This window comes from Leucopleurus acutus, assembly GCF_964270905.1.
Source record: "Leucopleurus acutus genome assembly, chromosome: 4".
Lineage (NCBI taxonomy): Eukaryota > Metazoa > Chordata > Mammalia > Artiodactyla > Delphinidae > Leucopleurus > Leucopleurus acutus.
The window spans coordinates 45,024,062-45,041,350 of record NC_139146.1 but is presented as its reverse complement, the minus strand read 5'-3'; the positions used below and the strand labels follow the sequence as shown (position 1 = coordinate 45,041,350).

General features: G+C 34.1%; 1 protein-coding gene across 4 annotated transcripts in view; it reads left to right on the top strand.

Annotated features, from left to right (window-relative positions):
- The window catches only part of LCORL (ligand dependent nuclear receptor corepressor like), a 137,786-nt gene extending 122,415 nt beyond the window's left edge, over nt 1-15,371 (top strand). For 3 of the 4 annotated variants that reach the window (XM_082837572.1, XM_082837573.1, XM_082837574.1), the window contains 2 exons: nt 12,801-12,894; nt 14,212-15,371. In XM_082837572.1, coding sequence (XP_082693698.1) covers nt 12,801-12,894; nt 14,212-15,241 — 1,124 coding nt within the window. In that variant the 3' untranslated portion in view covers nt 15,242-15,371. The remainder of the gene's footprint in view (nt 1-12,800; nt 12,895-14,211) is intronic. The other variant, XM_082837575.1, reaches the window with a different exon arrangement.
- Nucleotides 15,372-17,289: the final 1,918 nt, after the last annotated feature.

The following is a 17,289-nucleotide window of genomic DNA, read 5'->3' as shown; positions in this document are numbered from 1 at the left end:
TTTTTCAGCCATTATCTTTTCAATGTAATGCAGCTCCCATTTTTTCTCTTGTCAAAATTTACTGAGACATATTTTGGATCCTCTCATTCTATCCTTCATATCTCTTACCTTCTGTTTCATATCTTCCACCTCTTTGTCCCTTTGTGTTATATCCTGATTACTTAATTTAGAACTATCTCCAATTCACTGATTCCCTCTTGAGCTATTCTAATCACTGTTTTACCTTTGTCTTGAGTTTCTAATTTGTTACTATTTTTCCATTTCCAGAAGTTATTTGTTACTGTTTTGAAATATGCCTGTCAGCGTGCCCCTAATTTTACAAAAAGAATCAATAAGCAAGATATCAAGAGTGATTTGAGAGGATTATTTTAGGTAAGGTGGTCAGGAAAGCCTCCCAGAAGAAATGAGTTTGAACAGAGAATTGAATAATGAGAAGAAGTCCTCCACATGAAGATCTGAGGGCAGGGCATTCCAGGCAGAAGAAATATCAAAAACAGAGAAAAAAATATCAGAAATCAAAGAAGGCAGGAGCAAATCAGGTATGTTTGAGGAACTGTATGAAGATTGTCTCAGTCACTTAAAAATCAAGAGACTAGTCAAAACTTTTCCCTAAAGTCAGATTATAGAGTGTCAAGAAATATAATTGTTATGGTATATTTAAGCTGGATTTTTCTCTTTTCTGTTTTGTAAAGAATATCACAAAAAGCCATGCACTTTAAATTCAGAAGTTCCATAAATAAATGTTATGTAACTGTCACTTGACTAACCTAATTAGCTGTACGAAGTATAAAAAGAAAATCAATTTCTTTATAGCCATTACATTTCCTGAATATTTGTTATAGTTTGATATAAAATTGGCCACTGTATCACCACATGGTTTCCAGGTGATAATTCACTGAGTTTTGGTTTCCCTTATAATTTTTTCATGTATTTTCCCTACAAATACAGCTTCCATAATATGTACCTTAACTTTGAAGTTATCAGTGTGCCAAAATGGGGTTCAAAATAACAGCTTGAATAGAGTAAAGCTGATATTACTTCTATATTTAAATCTTCCTCTTAGTTTTCTGTTACATGAAGAACAAAATTTAAGTTTTCTTTCCATGACCTGCATGGCTTTGCTAAGACCTTGTCCCTGTCTACCCCTCTGGACTTAACTCCTTTTCCTCTCTTCCTGGCTTAGTATGTGCAAGTCATACTGTCTGTCTATTTCTGACACATTCTAAGCTCACTTCACTTCTGAACCTTCACTCTTGCTGATGGCTTTCCTGGATTACTCTGCCTTTAGATCTTCTTCTTTCTGTGGCTTGGCCCTCTTCATCATTTATATCTTAACTAGAATATCAGCTTAACAATAAGACAATAATAAATGCCAGTGTATAAAAATAACTTCTGAGTGATAAAGAAGAAAGCACCATTAGAAAAATCAAAAGAGAAATAGTAGTCTATGAAAAAAGTATTTATAATTTATATTACAAAATAAAGGACTAATACTCTAATGCATTAAGAGTTTCAAAAATTGAAAAGTGAAAGATATACCACTGATAGAAAAATGAGCATTGTTTTACTGTCAATTCATAGAAGAAGAGGTTTTAAAAGCCTTTAAACATAGGGAAACACACTTATAAACTCATAGGAAATAGTCAGATATGGTTCACACCTATCAGACTGATAAGAATTCAAGTTTAACAACATAATCTTTCCGGTGAGACTGTGAAGAAACAGGCACTCTCTAGTATTCTCATTGCTAGGGGAATACTAACTGGTAGAATCCTTCTGGAGGGGAATTGACAATACAATACGTGTTAAAATTATATATGCATTTACTCTTTGAGCCAGAAATCTCACTTCAAGGAATTGAGCCTATAATTACACTTACACAAATATTGATGATATACACTCAGGGTTATTCATTGGGCGGCATTACTTACAATAGCAAGGGATTAGAAGTAACCCAAATGGTTAACTAAATTACTGTACATCCACACAGTGGCAAACTGAGCATTTGAATAAAAAGAGTGAGAAAGATCCCTCTTTAGTGGCATTTTCAAGTTTTAGGAGATAGAAGCAAGATGCAGAACAGTATATGTATGTTCTCTTTTTGTATAAACAAAGCAGGGAAGATAAAACCTATAAGGGAATGAAGTAAATGAGGCGGAGGAGGCAGGATAGAAGTGTTGTGAATGGACCTTGTTATGTAGTTTTATATAAATGTTCAGATCCCCAAGAATAAGCATTTTTTAAAGTTAAAGCAGTCCCTAAAATTTGAAAAAGAATGTAACAAATGAGCATAGCTGCATCAAGTTAGTAATATATTAACACTAAGAAAAGAATGATGTCAGGTGACTTTACCCAGTATTTTGACTATACATTCTTGGTGGAATATATTCTAAGGACAAAGGAGTGCTTCAAAGAAATTCTAAACTTCTTTTAGTAATATTCGTAATAATATTGCCATTGTTTGTTATTTTGGATCTCTAGGATAAATCAAATATATATTTGATGTTAACACGTTTTTGTTATGTCATGTTAACATTGTTTTGGGAAACCAAGATTTTCAGGGTAAGAGAAGAAACAAACAAGTGTAAAATCAAAGTAAACACCCTGTAATATTACATATGTGTAGATTGGAAATGTCACTGCAAACTCATGATTTTTTTTCTTTTCAAAAATGTGCATTTCTTAGTCTGACCACTGAAATATTCTAAAAGCAATAACACGACAGCTCAGTGGCATTGAATTTAGACCAAGATTGTGGTCTTCTAAACATTATTTTCCCTTAAAGGGAAATAGGCTTCCTTGGAATCCAGGTCTGGATCAGAAAATGTACAAGATGAGCCTGGAACATCTTGTGCCAGCAAGCAAGGACGTGCCAAAGACTAATTTGTCAACCAAATACAGGAGGCAACGTTAAGGGTTCCCCATTGGCCAAATAAGAGAACATTTAAGCATCAGAAGGAAAAACAGTTTCAACTGAAACATGTTGAATGTTTTAAAATCCATTAGTTCATGATAATCCAAAAAACAACAAAAACAAAAACAAGGTGCCCCTCAAAGTCATTAGTCTACACTGGAGAAGCATAGCATACCAACTCCTTACTTTGAAAATGAGCAATTAGAGGAAAGAGTTAAGCATTTATTTTGCTTTGCTTTTACAAATTGTATTTCAGGACAACCAAATAGCCTTTTGAGGAAGATTCTTAAAGAAGAATTTCAGTTAATAAATATGGCAGACACGACAGACTTAAAATATTATTATTTTGCAATGCCTAGTAAGATAACTGAATCAAACATTATCAGAAGATAAAACTATTAGAGGAGAGGTTGCTTGGGGAACTTTACAATGGAGAGGTCAGGCTGTTGTCATCAGAATACCCTGATCACTTAGGCATCATTAGAAATAGACTTTATACATCACTTGTGAAATATTCCTGCCAGAAACGTTGAACATGAATCTAAGCGATTTTTTAGGTCAGTGGTTCTCAAATGTGGTCCGGGAAGCCCTCAGTGTCTCTGAAACTCTTTTAGGGGATACACCAGGTCAAAACTAATAATAACATATTATTTGCCCTTTTCACTCTCATTCTCTCACAAGTGTGTAGTACAGTCAGTCAGAGGCTGATGTATGATTTCTGAACACATTGAATATAGAAGCATATATGAGAATCTAGCTGTCTCCTATTAAACAAGAAGTTTAATAGAAGCTAGGCATTTAAAAGATTTGCAAAATTATTTTTTAAAGTTCTCACTTTATTTTGACAATGTTATTTTTCATTAAAATGTTTTATAAACATTTATAGAGTTATCAATTACAAATATTTAAAGTTTTTAATTAGTTCAATTTATAATATGGTAAATATTATGACTCACCTAAACAAAAGTTCTTTGAGGTCCACAGTAATTTTTAAGAGTGAAGAGATCATGAGAACCAAAAGTTTGAGAACCATTTGCTTTAGAGCAAAGTAAACGACACCATAGGAGAGCAAAAAGAACAAACCATAATGTGAGACATTCTCTAGTAGAACTGATGACCTGGCCTCTTCAAAAAGTCAGTGTCATTATTTTAAACAATGAGGGAAAGGGCTGCTATAAATTTTAAGAGACATAGCCATCAAGAACAACACAGACAAATTAGCTCCTAATTTGAACATACAAACTGTAAAAAGACATTTTGGACTCACTAGAGGAAATTCAGTACAAACTAAGTATCAGGTGATAACAAGGAATTTTTATATATAGTTATGTACAAAAATGTTCATATGTTTAAAGATGCATAAGAATATAGAAATGATGTGACAGCTGGAATTAACTTTAAAATACTTAAGTAGATAGAGATAAATAGAGCAAGTGTAGCAAAAATTTAGGTAATTGTATAAACTGAAGAGTGGATAGAAGGAATCATTCTATATTTTTGCATTTTTGAAAGGTATCTCAATTAAATTTCTTTTTTAAGAAAGAGCAAGTCATCTTCCCAGAGGCTTTAACTGATCATTTATTCCAACATAGTAACCTCTTCCCACCTGCCATTGTTATTATTCTGTCTGTCACTGTGTTTTATTTTCATTGTAAGGCCTTACCACCTTGTGAAATCAATATTTTATTGACTTTTCTTTGTTCTACTAGAATTACATGAGAGCAAGAACATTTTCTGTTTTGCTCCCTACTGTTTCCTTTGTGCCATTTAGAAAAATGGCATATTATAACCATGCAATAAATATTAATCAAATGAATGAACTGTAAAGCTATGCACTGATCTTTTATTTATCCACCCAGAAGTAACTGATTCGGTTTTCAATCCTTCCAAATCATTTTCTGGAAAAACATACTCAACACACACACTTAACACACTCTCACTCTCTCCTCCCAGAGCTCATTCCCACAAATCATTCATTATATAATCCTCTATAAGTTGTATTTTTAAAATATTTTTAAACATCCATATGTTACTGTTTTTCTGCAGATCCATTTTAATACTTAAATTGATCTACTTAGCTGAATAGTATTCAATTTTCTGGAAGGATCACATTATACTTAATTCTGTATCTTCAGGTATATAAGTGAACATGCTCGAGCTGATATTTTGCAGTCAGTCTTAATTTTTACCTTAGGACATATTCCTAGAAGTGAAATTGCTGCATAAAACAGCATGCATAAAGCTGTTAGAAGTCAAGATAGTGGAGGTAGGTGTAAGGACCAGAGGAGATATGATGGGGGGCTTCTGGGTTGATGGTGGTGATCTAGGTACTATATACATCGAAATGTTCAGTTTGTGAAAATTCATTAAATTGTGTAGTTAGGTTCATTCTTGTTATGAATGTTGTATTTCAATAAAAAGATTTTTAAAACTCATAAATCACTTTTAAATGAGCATGTTAAGGGCTAGCAAGTCTAAAGTCTTCCAATATGATGTTGTAATAAGTATACATCCCACATTTTAAATGTTTGGTTTAAACTTACATAATACACAGTACAATACATGGGATAAAAAAGAGAGTGTGTTTTTTAAAATATTTTTCAAGGTATTGACTTGAAGCCTTTTGAAACTTTGCTTTAGTTCAGTATTTGTAGAATAACTGAAGAAAGAAAAAAAGAACTGCAGTGAAGGGCTTCCCTGGTGGCGCAGTGGTTGAGAGTCCACCTGCCGATGCAGGGGACATGGGTTCGTGCCCCGGTCCGGGAAGATCCCACATGCCGCGGAGCGGCTGAGCCCGTGAGCCATGGCCGCTGAGCCTGCGCGTCTGGAGCCTGTGCTCCGCAATGGGAGAGGCCACGACAGTGAGAGGCCTGCGTACCGCAAAAAAAAAAAAAAAGAACTGCAGTGAAATTCTAAAATGGCATATGGTGGAAGTGCTGAAACCCTGTTTAATTTTACCAGTAATATTTCCTAATTAAATTTAGTATTATTAATTTTTATATTCTAAATTTACTGTAAGCACTTCACTCTGATTTATTTTGTCCCTTGTCATTGTTAGTAAATAGTAGGTGAGTGAATTCTTACGGGATTTCAGCTATGTATGCACTAAATAAAAACACATCGAGAAAGCAATAACTCTTCCCTTTTAAAAAAGTGTTTGATGTGCAGAGGAAGGCAAATGAAGGAAGGAAAAACCAATGTTAAAGCTTAATTGATGTGCTACTCTGATATTATATTATTTCCTCCATGACCCTGAAACTTTAACTCAATGGTTAAAGAAGTAATAAAAACAATTTTAAAATAAAATTTGGATAAACCCAAGTGATTGCTTTTACACTTTGGTATTATTTTGTTAATAAGTTTGTGGGGTTTCTTCATGAATATATGCTCATTATGGCAAACCTGGGGAAAGCAGAAAATTAGCGAGATCCTGTTAAGTGTGTATTTTATATATATTTGTGCTTATCAGTAATACTGAAATCTTTGGTATATCTTTGTATATAAAAACCACTTAAATACTATTTTCTTTTTTTTGCGGTACGTGGGCCTCTCACTGTTGTGGCCTCTCCCGTTGTGGAGCACAGGCTCCGGACGCGCAGGCTCAGCGGCCATGGCTCACGGGCCCAGCCGCTCCGCAGCATGTGGGATCTTCCCGGACCGGGGCATGAACCCATGTCCCCTGCATCGGCAGGCGGACTCTCAACCACTGTGCCACCAGGGAAGCCCAAAACACTATTTTCTTAAGATAGATGCCTAGAGGAGTGTGAACATTTTTAAGATTTTTGATAGCATATTACTAGATTATTTAGAAAAGCATTTGTTCCTAAACTGGTAATGTGTGATGGTGGCAAATTTATTGCACCATTACCAACATTGTAACTTGCCTTTTTAAAACATTACACAGATTAGAATTGTAGTTGAATACAGAGTCTGGAATAACTGCCTGAGTTTGAATGGCATTTCACTACTTACAGGTATCTTGGGCAAGATAATTAAAACCTCTTTTGCTTTCAGTTTTATCATTAAAAATTGCAAATAAATAAAACCTATTTATATATTGGGCTGTGTGAGCCCTAAGTGGGGTTAAGACATATAATGCTCTTAGAGTGGTGTTCTGCACACTATAAAAATGTTATGGTTTTATATATTTAGATTTTTATATAAGCTCTGTTTTCTAGAAATCAGTTAAATATAAATGCTCAATATTTGAAATCAGGGGAATCTCCTAGAGAGTACAGTAGGGAAAAACAAGAGCTGAAGGCTGACTAGAACAATACATTGAGGGGCTAAAAGAAAGACAGGAAGACCCATTTAAGGAGAGAGGAGGTGATCAAAGACATAAAGTAGAAATAGTATTAAGGTATTTATTAAAACTATTAACATAGTTTTGCATCAAACATCATGAAATGTTACATTGCATTGATTTGGATGAAAGTTTTATTGCTAGTGATTAGTGTTATTATGAAATTTAATTTGGAATATTTTCTCCTTGTCCAAACAACATAAAATGTATGTGATATTTTGTCATTAAAATTCACTTGCCTCCATGTACTGAATCTTACTGATATTTACATCTTTAATATTGATGATAGGTAATGTGTTTTTGAAGGTCTTTTAACTCATGTTCATACTCAGGTATGGACTGAGCTTGATGAATTTGTCTTGTATAGCAACCGGAGACCAATAGTATTGTGATGAGTTAATAAATACGTTTTTAATATATTTAATATTCATATTTAATTTAGTGGTTAGCGATCATCAACTTGATATTTCTAAAGAAAAATCTGTTATTATTAGAGCCTAACGAATATAGAAATTGATGATTAAAAATCATTTTCAGCCTCTTTAACTGAACTGGAGTTTCTCTTTGTGTGAAGCTAACTTCTCTCCCATATAGATATCAACTTTTTGACTGTGCTGTCATTTTCTGACTAGCTGAACAAAGTTCATTGATTTCATGATTATTTTGTCAGTCAGGGTCTGCTGTATGCAGTGCTATATGCTTAGGATTGGTGTGACAGAATTGAGCAAGTCATTGATGAGTCAGTGAATTGGTCTTTATTGAGGTACTATTGCTTTCAGGCCCTTGCTTAGAAGTGAGTCTTGTGAGAAAATCAGCTAAGTAAGTATACTTAATTAGATATAAATAGTAAATAGATTCTAAACGTAGTTACTAAATCCCCACAGTACTATTGGGCTTCAGGTGCTAAACTAGGCAAATTATAATAACACATCATAAATACAGTATAGAAGAATATGAAGGGTGCTATGGGAATATGAAAGAAGGCTGGGGAAAAATTAGGAAAACCTTCTTTGAGGGGACGATCCGGAAGGATGTGTTAAAGTTAGCCAGGCCAAGAGAGCACAGAGCATACTTTGAAGAATGGACAGAGGCAGGTAAGAGATGAGAAAGAATGGTGTCCTTGGAGGAGTGAAAGACAATTCTGTATTATGAGGGTTGTACTTGTCTGCTTGTAATAGATTCTTCATCAGGAATTTGCAGGAGAATACAGAGCTGAAAATAATTTGTAAACAGAAATCCAAATCTTGGTTTTGGAATGCAAATTCTCAAAAAAATTAACCCAATAAAATGTTGATACTCAAGAAATTGCTTAATTTGGTCATGGTTTCAATTTTCCAAACACCAGTCCATTTTTAAAGTTATCTGGTAGTGTCATGTAGACAGTTACCTGACCTTGTTGGTAGATTACATCAGCCTGTCTTTAATCCTATATCTTTTGCACTAGTGTTTGCTGAGAAATAATTAAATCGTGTTGTTAATGCTCGGTCTACAACCAGTAAATGGAAACAATCTGTTTTTATTATTTGGAAAATTTTCTTATATACAGCAAAATGCAGTGTAATAATCATGTTCCTGTCACCCAGAACTAATAAATGTGTTATTTGATCATATTTGCTTCTAATATGTTTTCTCTTGAGGAACTATCACATCTTTTTGTTTATCCTTGAAAGCAACCTCTGACAATACCTATTTATGCATCTCTAAGCCAAATAGTTTTATGTGCTTTAGAGATTCACGTAAATGCATACCAAATGCATTCATGTTCATTTACTCCTGCAACTTGCTCTTCTTTCTCATCGGATTAGCAAAAATTAAAAATCTCAACAACACCAAGTGTTGTCAAGGTTATGGAAAAAAATTTTAGTAATATCTACAGAAGTTCAAAATGTATACCCTTCTGTCCAGCACTTACACTCCTAGGTGTGCATCTTAGAAAAATTCTTATACGTGAACACAAGAAAACATTTAGAAGGATTTTCGCTTCAGAATTGTTTGTAATAGTGAAAAACTAAAACAGCCTAAGTACCTACCAATAGGTGAATGATAAATAAATTTCAGTCTCTCTTTCTGTATTCTACTTATTTTCTGTTGCCCTGAAGCATTTAGCATGATAAGTGCTTACTTTTTATCCATGAAGTTAATTATTAGTACTTTGAAAATGTATACACACAAAACAATCTAGTTATGATGTGATATCTCCATTGTGAAGAAGTGATGCTGATAGATGCAAATCAGCAGCGGCAAGAAAATGCCCTTTTTTGCCATTTCTGATTTTTTCTTTTTCTTAATCCTAGTTCCCAAGCTATTTCTCCCCTTCGCTTACTGTTTTTGTTTTTTCTATTTCAGATAAACCTAGGGGTTACTCTTTAAGATTTTTCTAGGTCTTGAGCCACAGCCTTTATGATGGAAAAAGGAATCATGATACCAGCAAAATATTTTAATATAGGTGACAAAACCACTAACAAAAAGTGAGATTTTTTTATAGATAACATGGGCAGCCTACGTATGGAGAATGGGTTATGGAAAAAAGATAAAAGCATTTCTCACCTGGGCCACTGTTTAGAGTTCCTAAAGAAGAATCAGGAATATGAGCCTGATTTGGGTAGTTCTTTTAAAGATGGAGCAGGGCTTAAGTCTAGCTCATCCTCAAGACTGAAATTAGCTATCAAACCAGCAATCAAGGAGTGGTCCAAAAAGGACAAGAATACCTTTACTGTCCTAGCTAGGGAGCTACAGCCTAGTTTTCACACTTAATGTAAAGGAGAGAGAGAAGGAGTTCTCTGCACCTCCTTATTTATGGTTTGTGGAGTAGTTAACCTTAAATCGACCATATCAAAAGTCTAAAATTTAGAACTGGAGAAATTCATTAATTTATTCTGTAACACTGACAAGGAATAACACACTTATGAAGAGTGTATTTTATATGCTATAAACTACATAAAATGAGCAGAATCAAAACGAGTGAATTCAGTAATAAATCTGAATATGGATTAGGTAGTAATGACGTTTTTGAAGATGGTCTTATAAGACCTTAAAATAGTAAAATTTTAAGTGCTGAAGAAGAGAAATGAGATAGTAAAGGAGAAGACAACATTCATTTCTCTATTTTAGTAGGTTATAGCACTCTACTTTTGTTTATGAAATACAAATGAGTAAGTCAGGATTCCTGACCTTGAGGAATTCGGTCTCATGGAAGAAAAAAATACGTAAATCAAAAATTGCATGAGAGTGTCGTAAGTGTTATAGGATGCTGTTGACAAGGTGAACACTAAGATTCTACTTGGGGGGATCTGGATCTTTAAAGATGAGGCATTTGGCAAGTTGAAAAGTGGAAGGAACATTCTAGGCAGAGGGAACCATGCACTGCAGTTTGAGAGACCTGACACCACATAGGATGTTTGAGGAACTGCAAGTGGTTTAGATGCACAGGAAGTGTGATGGTTGAGATGAGTTGTTGACTAAGCCTAAGATTGGGCTGGATGGATAAACTGGGGCAAGATACTTCATTTAATAATTTTTTAAGGTAGTATGTACCATGTACTTTATTTGTCCAGTCTCCCTTTTTACCCTTTCAATCTAGGCATTTTAACCTCTAGCAATAACTGAATTCCTTCTAGTTCCTCTCAGTTCTTTTCAGCAAATATTTATTGAACACTTATTGTGTGCCAGCCACTATTGTAGGCAGTGGGGATACATCAGTAAATAAAATAGACATGATCTCTGCCTTCACATAGCTTATAGTCTGGTGGCTAACACTAATAAGTCAATAAGAAACTAGAATATAGCCTGCTAAATGCTAAATACTCTAGGTAAGTATTGCAAGTATAGGAACCTAGAATAATGACAACCAAGTTCAAGTTGTGTCATGAATGACTGAATGATGAGTAAGATTTGGTGACTATTAGGATGCGTGTGGGGATAGAAGAAGGAGAGGATTAAGAGACTTCTAGGCAGAGGAAACTGATTGAAAGTGTGAAAGCCTAGAGGTGAGAAATAGCATAGCATTTTCCCAACAGGTGTCCCTGTTCCCCCCTTAGCCCCTTGCAGTCCATTCTCCCCACAGCAGATTGATCCTTTAAAAACATAAATTAAAATTGTGCCAGATTTATGCTTAGAATCCTCCAGTGGTTTCTTGTCTTTCAAAATAAAATTTCTTACCATGGCCTACAAGGCCCTATGTGATCTGCCTGATTTCTGATTTCATCTCTCACAGTCTTCTTACTCCACTCTAGTCACCCTGGCCTCTTTGCTGTTCCTTAAACATTCCAGATATGATTCCATATCATAGCCTTTGCACACTGATCCTTCTACAAGCTTTCCCCAAGATAATCTGCTTGGTTGGTACCGTCACTTTGTTCAGGACTCTGTTCAAGTCCAAGAGGCCTTTACTGATAATACCTGATAAAAGAGCAGCTGCCTTAGTCCTACCCTCATTAGTCTATCAGCTCACTCTGCTTTATTTTTCCTAAGTAGCACTGATCATCAACCTGAAATATGGTTGTTGTCAGTGGTGGTGGTGTATGAATTATCTAACTAGATCACAAGCACTGTGAGGATAGGTACTTGGTATACCTTTTTTTTTTTTACTGCTGGTCTCCAAGTTCCTAAAACAGTGCTTTGCACATAATTAAATTATTTTTAAACCTAGTTGAATTTTTTAGTATATTTTTTAAACATGGGTTTTCTTACAATTATTTCTTGTAGCTTTAATTTTCAATTTTTTAGCTATCTGTAGAGATATATTCCCAGTATGTATTGCTGTGTTTTAAATTCATAGTTTTATTTTTATTCTTTTTGATTTTGAAGTTTATCAGATTAACAACATATCTGAATCATTGAAGCTTCATCTATGTAAATTCAATATTATAATAGTAATAAAATAACTACATGTTAGTAACAAATACATAGGCAGTTGTTTTCTAACAGTTTATTTTTCCTAAAATGTTATATTGTTGTGTCTTCTTCCAATCACAGGTATAACCACAATACATTACATAGGCAGTGATTCAACTGTTGTACATTTCAGTTATTTAAAACAGGAAAATTTTATGCTGAGTTCTAAAAAATAGATTGGCTGTACATAGAGTCAAAGATTACCTAAAGTATGTGTTCCACATATTACTAGTCCTAGTAAATGCTAATTATTGCTTTCTTATCCATCATCATATTTTCTATGCTTTCTGTTTTGTTCAATGTACATTATTCCTACTTTCCCAAGACATCATCTGGGCAGCCTTGAATAGGAAGCAGTCATGTTTCTATTGAATGAGCAGTCAATGGCTGTTCACTGCAGAACAGTGGAAAAGGTGACCAAGGGTGGATTTTAAACATTTTATATCTAGTCTCTTTGTTTCTTCATATCACTTGGCAGTGCCAGCTCCTTCTCCGTTCTTTTTTCCTATGTAGTGCCTTCCCAGTCATGTATTGTTGCTAAAACTACAAGATGAGTTGGTGATGGCCATGTGTCAAATACAAGTGTTAATTTTTAGGTCATGAATTAGTAGATCATCAAAATATGAAATGTTAAAATGTTAAGGATTACCTGTCACAAATATAAAGTTTTTTCTCTTGCAAAAATTATAGGGGATGGAGTGTTAGATCTCTCTACAAAGAAAACCAGCATAAAATCTGAAGAGTCATCCATATGTGATCCTTCTTCTGAAAATTCAATGGCTGGGTAAGCAATATCTAGGAAATATAATTTAATATTAATATAAAATTATGGAGAGAACTCTTAATACTACTCTGAATAGATTGACATATATAGTTTTCTTCCAGAATTTTTGTCACTCATAAGTGTGTGTGTCTCATACCTTTCATTTGTCCTTTCTCTTTCTTTTTTATTCTTTCTGTTAAAGAAAAGTTATCAGAACAATCACCAAACTTTAGTTCATGTTACTAAAATGAACTACCAAATTAATCATAGAATACAAACTAAGAAGCAGGACGAGTAAAGAGAATTTTAAATTCAATATTTAGGAGGCAGTTTTAAGGAAAATATGTAATTTCACTATTTAATTTTTTAAAACAATCAACCAGTTTTAAAAGTACTATGCTTACTAATTCTTACAACTAACTTAACAGTGTTTAGACTTTTTTCATTGTGTTCTAGGTGTGGTGGCAGACTACTTTATCTAGTAATCACCACAAAAAATCCTTTCATGCTTTAAAAGCTGTTGTTAAATTAATTAAATAGTTAATAGTGAAATGCTGTTCTGTTGGATTTTTTTTTTTTTTGGTAACTTTTGCATCTTCCCATTAACAAACTGCATAGGAAGCTTTTTAGTAACATTTAAATCTCAGATGTAGAGTGTAATCTGTTTCAACTAAGGCTGTAATAGCTTTTTGAGTCATGAGGTATAGTGAGCTTTCTGTTTAAGAAACTTTAAAAGTTATAGTGATACATTCGAAATAGAAATAACATGTATAAAATCTAAAAGTATTTTACCCAAATATAACTTATCTACTTGTTTCAGATTTTAAGTTTTTAGCTAGAGAAAAATTAGTCTTGTGGAAATATGGGGTATTTGTGTTTGGAAATATTCTTGCTGCTACAAATTTCCTTTAAAGGGGTTGACTCTTTTATTACTTGTTTAGCGGTAACGTCACTTTTCTACTAACAAAAACTCCTTTAGGATTTGGGTATTTCATATAATGGAACTCTAATTGTAAAAAAATTATAAGTGTTGCTCTGCAAGCATCTGTCAGAGGAATAGCAACATCATGAGAATATTTTTACAAATACTGAGTTAGGATTTTATGTTCTTGGAAGGTCTGCCCGTTGAGGCCACCGTATGATTGACACATTGTCCTACCAGGACTATAGCGTTTGCTTTGATAAGGAGCAACTACTACATCTCACAGACTTAAAAGAGTCATAAGCAGTGATGTTACCTAAGCAAGGAGTATAATAAAGGAGTGGACCCTCCCCTTCCATAGCTGTGTGAGAGTCTCTCATGCATCAGTTTACCATCGTTTCATTCCATCCATCCAGGAGACTACACAGAAACAGAGAGGACTATGTGGAAAGAAGTGCTGAGTTTGCAGATGGTTTGCTCTCAAAAGCTTTGAAAGACATTCAGTCTGGAGCACTGGACATAAATAAAGCAGGCATACTTTATGGCATACCTCAAAAAACTTTACTTCTCCACTTAGAAGCCTTACCAGCAGGGAAGCCTGCATCTTTTAAAAACAAAACTCGAGATTTCAATGATAGTTACTCATATAAAGACAGTAAAGAAACTTGTGCAGTGCTGCAAAAAGTAGCCTTGTGGGCGAGAGCTCAAGCAGAGCGCACAGAAAAAAGTAAACTCAATCTACTTGAAACCTCAGAATTAAAATTCCCAACAGCTTCCAGTTACCTCCATCAGTTAACTCTACAGAAAATGGTTACTCAATTTAAAGAAAAAAATGAAAGCCTACAATATGAAACACATCCTACTGTACAGTTAAAAATTCCTCAGCTACGAGTAAGTTCTGTTTCAAAACCACAACCTGATGGTCCTGGTCTGCTGGACGTTATGTATCAAGTTTCCAAAACCTCTCCAGTCCTGGAAGGATCAGCTCTCCAAAAACTGAAAAATATACTCCCTAAACAGAACAAAATAGAATGTTCTGGGCCCGTAACTCACTCAAGTGTTGACTCTTATTTTCTACATGGGGACCTCTCTCCTTTGTGTCTTAATTCTAAAAATGGAACAGTTGATGGAACCTCTGAAAATACTGAAGATGGGTTGGATCGAAAAGATAATAAGCAGCCCAGGAAAAAACGTGGCCGTTATCGGCAATATGATCATGAAATAATGGAAGAGGCTATTGCAATGGTAATGAGCGGAAAAATGAGTGTTTCCAAAGCACAAGGAATTTATGGGGTACCTCACAGCACTTTAGAATACAAGGTAAAAGAAAGATCTGGAACACTGAAGACTCCTCCGAAGAAGAAACTCCGATTACCAGACACTGGGTTATATAATATGACAGATTCAGGGACTGGCAGCTGCAAAAACAGCGGCAAGCCTGTGTAGATTACTTGTTAGGAAAATGTGTGTATGTGCGTGTGTGTGTGTATGCGTGTTTGTGTGTGTGTGTATGTGCACAGGTGTGTATTTGTGTGTCTGTATACACACATGTGGGAATTACAGATGCTCACTCTGACAGGAGACATGAAATTTTACAGTTCAAAAACCACTTACATGCCTTTTGAAAAAAAGTTTTATTCAGGGTTTTCACTGTGGACAGAACTATATAGTTGCTTACTTAATTCTGATAGTTTGTATTTAATCCTTGTATAAATAGGTGAAAAAGATTCAGGTTTTCTTTAGTAGTCAATAGCATAAAGCGTTGTGGGAAAACAAGTAATTGTCAAGTGAAACATTTTTATTGGTGAAAGACCACTCCAGCCATTCAGTTGAACCATCTTATAATGGAAATATATTAATAGTTTGTAAACATTTTTGCATAGCATACTTACATTTGTTGTAAGTATATCAAACAACGAATCAAAGTTTAAACAGACAGCTATCTCCACACTAATAAAAATTAATATATACAGTATTAGTACACTACAGTGCATTCTATGAAATATGAAATGCACTCAAGTGCATCCACCGGGAATAGAAAAGAAAACCTTAAATGATATGTATAATGAAATTTAATATTTATCATTTAATAGTTGATTTAGCAGGAAGTTGGGGTTTATAAGGTGGTATATACTTTAAAAAAAACTGACACATAGTTAACCCCAGCAGCTATAGAGTCCTTTAATGTAAGATGGAATACTAAGAACAAAAAGTAATTTAAATTTAATTATTAAAATAATTTAATTTTGTTTTTCATTTGAAAAATAAGCTAATGTGTAAGGTTAGAAAAGAAAGTTGGAATGCAACTTAGAGCATGTTTATAATGTGCACAGAAAAAGCTTGAGAATGATAATTTTGGTTTAAAATGTGCTGGTTAGTTGATGTTATGACTACTTTAAATTTTAAGGATTGTGACACACTCCTACTATTGAAAAACCTCAGTGTAACTTTAATATATTTGCTGCTGTGACATTTCAAAACATTTTCAGTTTATCAAAATGAATTACAGATTTCATTTTGGTGGGCGATACATTATCATTTTGCTAATAACCAAATTTGCAGTTTGTTCAGGGTCTTGAATAGATTTACAGATATTTAACACTGAAGCTGTTTTGAACTTTCAGTAATGTAAACTCTCTACTAATTGGGTAGTTAGAAGCTGGGCAGTGCATTTTAACTTTTACTAGACTCATAAGAGAGACCAGTAATTTTATATAGCAGTTTCAAAATGTGGTTCAGAGTATCCATGTTGGATTTATGAAGTATGCAGTTTTAGTGGTAAAATGTTATAAAGCATGTGCCTCCATAGAAAGAATGGGGATTTGCTTCACAAATTCAAAATTCTTCGAGTGCCCCTTTTCTCTATTAAAATTCAGGTTCTGATCATTTTTTCCTAAGCCAGTTTTCCTAAGTCCAAAAGGAATACTTAAAGCTGAATTAAAAAAGTAAGTGCACCTTGCCAAATACATGTGTTTTTACACTTGTGTTTGTGTGTATCTAATAATCACATATATATGTAATACTAAAGAAATTTTCAGCTATTACATTTAAAAACTGCTTACATATCTTTAAGGAAACTGAAGAGTGGGAAACTACACAACCGAGTAGTTATTTGGTCTCTTAGATCCATACTGAACCCTCTTCAGCTATTAATGTTACCTGCATACTAGGGTATGAATCCTCTTGCTTTTTTTTTCCCCACTAAGAAAGTATACATAATAGATTGCAAAACAGCAGATGTCAGGGTCATCTTTCTTTTTAAAGAATTAAGCCATATTTTGTGAGGGCCAGAACTTGGATTATTTAATATATTTCCCTTCCCCCCCCATTGAAAAACAAAGTTAAAGTAAATGTTTCAACACAATTTTATTGACCGCTTTATACAGAATTTTACTTGCAAGAATTTGGGGGCTTGAATGCATTACATAATATTTATATTGTATTGAGCTTTTTTATTCCTCACACTATATTTACATTAATAAATTGATTGAGAA